Genomic DNA, 6,281 nt, shown 5'->3' with positions numbered 1-6,281 from the left:
TCTGCTGACTATTTGGGTTCAACGTGCCCTGAAAAAAAAGAGAGGCACACGCAAAATAAATGAATAAGTGTTGATTTTAATGAAAATACAAGTTTGTTCACAAACATTTATATATATATATATATATATATATATAAGTAAGGAGTTATAAAAACACCAGTGAACGCATAGCCCTTGCACCTGTTTTATGTTAAATCTTTCTTTTTGACACAGATATGCAAAATATAAAACAAATTTGGTCCAAAGTAGGTATAACAAATAAACATTGGTTTAATTGTTTGCTGCTATTCATTTCACAATATTGACCTGTTGGAAATAACAAAGCAGTGGCCAGCAGTAATGAGACACAAAAAAACTCACTTTATGGAACTCTAACCAATAAACAGGCCAACTCTACTTTCATTACTATGTCAGCAATACACCACGAGTACCATACAGATTCCCTCAGGTGGCCTGCTTCAGGAGATTTGATTGTGTGTCTGCCAAAATGATGGCTTCCTTCTTTTCTTTTTTGGAGACTCTCCCAGATCCCCTGTGTTAAAAAATAGAAAATGCAAATATAGATAACTTAAATTTTGAGTAAATACGTGTTTGACCTTTTAAAATAATGTATTTCCTTAGAGTATATAAATGCCTGACCTAGAGTCCTCCTGTACAGTTACTTGGACATATATAAAAGGAAAGGAAAACCCCCCGCCTCCTGGATCTCAATCTTACCTGTCCTCCACATCTTGTATTGTGTCAGGGAGTGGTGAGCCGAGTGTTTCTGGTAAAAATAATGCAGCCACTCCACTGAGAATGGGAGCTGCTCCGTAGATTACACCTGGTATCCAGGGTATGTAGTCCTCGGCAAGGAGCACCATAGGAGCCACCATGGATCCCACACGAGCCATCATGGATACCCAGCCCATGCCATTCTGACTGAAAGAGAAAAAAGGATCAACCTTTAAATGTCACAAAAACCACTATACCAGAAGCGCTCCCCGGAAAGATCTTACAAATTAGCTTTCGAGGCCCAACATAGATTTTTTTTAATTAATGGTTTTAATTAAAAAAAATTCTGAAGGTTTACAGTAGGTACCACAGCTAAGGCATAAAATAGAGGAAAGTGGACATTAAGTTAAACAGAAAATCACACAGAAAAAAAGTAAATAATTAACAGCTTGTTTCACATACAATCTGTAAAGAACAAACAGAGTCAGAAGATCTTAAGTTACTATTAAAGTGAACCTTTGACACACGCACGTGTGTGTGTTTCTTTTGTGTGCCATATCATAGAAAAAGTCTCCCAGGGACTTTGTGCCTGCCCCCACAGTGCCAGAGAATAGTACATTTAGCAAGGTCACCAGCTGCAGCTCTTCTGCCAGGACACATTTTGTCAAGAAGTGAGAACAGCAAATAACTTAGTCAAGCAAGTTAAAAAAACATGGGGTGTTTGGATCAGACAGCAAAGGGCAAAACAGTTTGCAATTACGTGTTACCAAACAAGCATTTGTAATCGAGAGGTCACTGAGTTTATAGCAAACCTTCACTGTTAAGCCCTCTGTTTGAGACTGTTAATCTTCATCTGCCCATGGACCCTTTGCTCTCTTGGCCCATAAACATGTCTGTACAATGAACTACAGTACAGACAAACAAAATACACACCTCACCTCACCCCAGTCCCTCTCTGCTGTAGTTTGCATTAATATCAATAGCAATAATAGCAATTTACTATTTTCTACAACTGGGTTTTTGTCTCCAAAAAGTAGAGCCAAGTACACTTTCAAGCATGTATTTATTTAAACATAAGGCTGCAATCTTTTATTACTGAAACAATTGACGCTGTTTACATGTTTGTTGGCAAATAAGAGTTACCGAATGATGGTTGGGAACAGTTCTCCAGAGTAAAGGTAGCAGCAGTTGAAGGAGGCAGCAAGGCAACCTTTACCAAATACAGCCAGACAGGTGCGTACAGTCTGTTGATCTACACACGGAAGAAAGACGCTTCAGATCATTTTGGCAGTACATGATTCAACCAGTTCTCTTATGTATGTGTTTCTAACATACCATTAGGCACCAGCTGGTTGATCAAAATAGTGACTCCGGCGACGATAAGAGCGCCACTTTGTGACGGACGGCGTCCAATAAAACTCATACACACTGTTACAACCACTTTGGCAGGGATGTCAACGGCTCCAAAGATCACTTGGATTAAATAGATGTCCACCCCAAACTTTTGCAGATCCATAGCAAGGCCGTAGTAAGCAAAGCTTGTAGATAACCTAAGTTGGTGTTTGAAAGAAAAACATGCAACGTGTCAGAGCACTTCCTTAGAAGGTGTTTAAAAAGCTCTAGAGTGGGATATGTACCAGACAGCACTGAGGCAAAGTGTCATTTTCCTCATTGTGGGTGAACGGAACAGATCCAAGAGAGTGTAGTTGCCGTGCACACAGGACATCTCTTTCTTCATGGACTCCTGAACCACCTATTCGTAAAAAAATAGAGTTAACTTACTTTAAAGTAATTTTAACACACGATCATGAAGGGGTAAAACATAACCAAACCACATTCCCTTACTTTAAGGTCGATTTTTTCTCCCTCTTCCCTGCGACCGTTGAACCTGGCCACACTTTGAAGGTTCTTGATGGCTTTCTCTGGCTGATTTTTTATGACTAACCATCTTGAAGATTCGTGAAACCACCTGTAGGAGATATATGCAGAGTTTATTTGTTAAAAGTGCAAGAAAGTCCAACTTGTATTTGCAGTTCAATGGTTGGTGTCTCACCATGAATAGAGGAAGGAGACATAGAAGGGCAGAGACACAGCCAGGGTTAACCACCTCCAGTCCCGGATGAAGTAGGCTAGGACTGCCCAGATCAACTGCCCCATAGTGTAACAGTAACCTGTCAATGTCCCCACCACCGTTCGCACACGCGTGGGGATCCATTCCACAACTTGAAATGAAATAATCGCAGAACAAGAAAGACTTTGATAGAATGTAGTGTGATCCATATCTTATCATCCAGTTAAAGGTGGAGTAAGCGATTCTGGAGAATGTTTGTTGTCAAATCACTTTTTGTCAAAATCAGTGAACATTTCCTCACGATCCGCTACCTGCTGTGTGTGTGTGTGTGTGTGTGTGTGTGTGTGTGTGTGTGTGTGTGTGTGTGTGTGTGTGTGTGTGTGTGTGCTGAAAAAAAGTCTGGTGTTTATACACAGCCTAGGCTCTGTAAACTGGTATGTAAACAAAGGATTTAATCAGCATGCACATGGACCAGGACAGGTAGTGGATCTCGAGGAGATATTAAAGTATTTTGACAAAGAGTGATTTTGAGAACAAGCATTCTCCAGAATCAGTGACTCTGCCTTCAACTCTTCTTATACAGTATAGTAGGCCTGGCCTACACTGATTGACCTCCATCCAGCTAAATATCTTACTGAGTGAGAAGGTGTTGAGGCCCAGGCCAGACAGAGCCATGCCACAAAAAAAACGAAACAGGCAGAAGATGGGGAAGGAGGTGGTGAATGAGGCACATGTTCCTGCCACTGCCATCAGCAGGTTGGAAAACTGCAGGAGGATGCGTCGTCCATATCTAGGAGCAAGGTGGATTAGCACAAAAGTGAACACAGACTTTACCACATTATTTGGCCTGAGTATGTTAATCTTTTTCTTTTAACAATGCTGCACGAAGACAAAGCCATTTTTCAGGTGCAATATTTATTTAGATTTAAAATAGTATTATAAAAAAGATTAAGCTGTTTTAGCCTGGAAATATGAAAAGTAAAAATGGGTACTATAATTGTAGAATAAGTGGGGCTAAAAATTAATGTTACCTGTCTGAAAGACCTCCAAAGAGAAGAGCTCCCACAAGCACACCTCCCATGTAGATAGTTTGTCCCATTTGCTTCATAGAGCGCATCTCGCACACCATATGCCACTGACAAAAATGGAACACAATGTAGCAAATATTACAAGATGGAAACATGCACAAAGTTGACTGGGGTGATGGTTGGGGGGTGCAATCCTACATCCGATATGATGCTGGAACTTCTCTCAGTCATGTCATAGGACCATCCATCTGCACATCCCTGCAGGCCAACGTCCATACCATCCTGAGTGTCTCCCTGTTCCCCGGAACCAAAGGTTCCATTCTTAGTCAAGAGGTGCCATTGGGGAGTAACGTAACGCTGGCACCTCTGTGGCTTCCCCGTTTGGTCCAGCGGCACAGTGACTAATAGGGTGTCATCTGGGCTCAGCTGGAAGTGAGAGAGGTTTGTGTGTGGGCTGCAGTAGTGGCCAGGCACCATCGCCACAAAGTTCTGTAGCAGGTTGTGACTAGCCATCATCAGGACAGGTAGGGAGAGTAGGGTCACATGCAAGATCTGGAAGCGTCCTGTGCTGCCCACCTGCTCTAGGAGGTCCCCAAATGCCATAGTTTGTTATTACCAGATAACAAACTATGGTGAACAAGGTGACTTTATGTCAACGGCACTAGATCCTGTTGTCGGTACAGTGTAGGTTCCTTTAGAATAGTTGGAAGTGTAAGAAAAGAGTGTGTTTTTCTAGCACCTGTGAAAGTATCAAAGAGGATCAGCGGTGAGAACGAAACACTGAGTATATTTGCAAAAAACAACAGATGAACGCAACTGTTAAAATGAATATACCAACACCAGTTTGATTGATATTCCCTTAAGACAATAACAAAATAAATTATTTATGAAAGCATGTTTGCAAATTAACCCCTGATCATTTGCATTTAAATGTGTTAATATACTAATAAATGTAATAGCCTTACCTGCTGAATTAGTCTTCCTCCAAGACATTAAATATCTCCAAGATACACATGATAAAACAACTACATGATAGCATCAATTCAAATATAACCTGGGCTGCAGAGAGTCTTAGTAAAAGTTGCCTTGCTGCTGCAGTGTGTTGGAGTTATTAATCGGCTCTTAAATTCCTGCAGCAGTTCTGAACTTTGGATTATTAGAAGTGCAGTGTAACCTCTTGAGGTTATTAGCAGCTAATTCACTGAAGGCTGAGGTAGAATGCTGAGTCCTTGCTGTGCAGGAACCGTCTGGGTGAAGTATGTCAGTGCAATTGAGCTCCAGCATAAAGAGTGGTTATGGAACTATGCTCAGTTTTTTTCTCTTTGAATTATACCATGTCGTGTGTGTGTGTGTGTGTGTGTGTGTGTGTGTGTGTGTGTGTGTGTGTGTGTGTGTGTGTGTGTGTGTGTGTGTGTGTGTGTGTGTGTGTGTGTGTGTGTGTGTGTGTGTGTGTGTGTGTTTTGGTTAATGAATGCGTTTGTACAACCGTGGATGCACACGTGAGGTCAAGCAAAAAAAAGTTGGTTATATCAGTGTTGGTTTCTTTTGATGTTTTTGGAATCAATTATTCAAATGCCCTTCGTCACCATGACTGTCACTTTTTGTTACAGAACAAAATTAGCTGTGAATGAGTGACCATGGGATTCAATGAGCAACAGATGTTTTCTTACAGTCACATTATTCTGACTGAGAGTTGTGAGACAGTCAAGAATAAAAAGTACTGCCCGCCAATAGCAGTGTACTGCACTCAAATGTGGAATGTGTGCAGCGCTTGCGTAATGATCAGCATGAGATGTCAGGCTGGATGAAGTTGCAGGTGCACCAAAGCAAAACAACAACATTTCAGTTTTTTCAGCTGCAAGACTTTGATCGGGGAAGGCTTTGTCCTTTAGAGCCTTCCTCTTTGAGGTGTTATGTAGTTTGGGCCATAAAGTAGGCTAAGGGTATTTTACAGAATATCTGTGCTTTTTGTGGAACAGTAAAGTGGAGGGTTGAAGCAGACAACACATTTTAACTCAATCATAGAGGTTGCATCTGTCACACTTCAGCCATAATTTAGTTTTTTCATATGTCTATTTCCTGATTCTTAACACTCATGTCATTTCAGACCCGGCCACTCCCCCCTGCTCTGCACTCCCTGTTGATTACTTTCACCTGGCCTAACCTAACCACACTCACCTGCTCCCCATCAGCTAATCAGCCCCTCAGTATTTATTCCACCCCATTCCCTTCAGTCATTGCCAGATTGTCAGATGTCCTTAGATGTCCTATCATAGTGTCCTTACCAAGCTCTCCAGCTTCCGGACATTATCCTGCATATTGATCCTGCCTGCCTATTTGTGTTTTACTTTGCATTCTGGACTTTGGACTTCCCCCTTGCCTGCTCCTTCCGGTATTGTTACTGCATCATTTGTCTACCTGGTTTTGGCATCCGATTAAAAGTGTTTCTGATCCTGAACCGTTCATGT

The 6,281-nt window shown here is 41.5% G+C and overlaps 1 protein-coding gene across 1 annotated transcript; it reads right to left on the bottom strand.

Moving 5' to 3' along the window:
• Positions 1 to 444: 444 nt before the first annotated feature.
• Positions 445 to 4,416, bottom strand: slc22a6l (solute carrier family 22 member 6, like; the record flags this gene model as incomplete). Its single annotated transcript, XM_080041049.1, has 10 exons — positions 445 to 532; positions 718 to 921; positions 1,858 to 1,966; positions 2,050 to 2,264; positions 2,352 to 2,467; positions 2,560 to 2,683; positions 2,768 to 2,936; positions 3,421 to 3,575; positions 3,817 to 3,920; positions 4,012 to 4,416. 10 exons carry the CDS (start codon positions 4,414 to 4,416, stop codon positions 445 to 447), a joined length of 1,689 nt encoding a protein of 562 aa, XP_079897175.1.
• Positions 4,417 to 6,281: the final 1,865 nt, after the last annotated feature.

The sequence above is a fragment of the Ammodytes marinus genome (assembly GCF_949987685.1).
Source record: "Ammodytes marinus genome assembly, chromosome: 14".
Lineage (NCBI taxonomy): Eukaryota > Metazoa > Chordata > Actinopteri > Uranoscopiformes > Ammodytidae > Ammodytes > Ammodytes marinus.
Note: the sequence above shows the minus strand (reverse complement) of the source record. Positions and strands in the feature narration are given on the sequence as shown.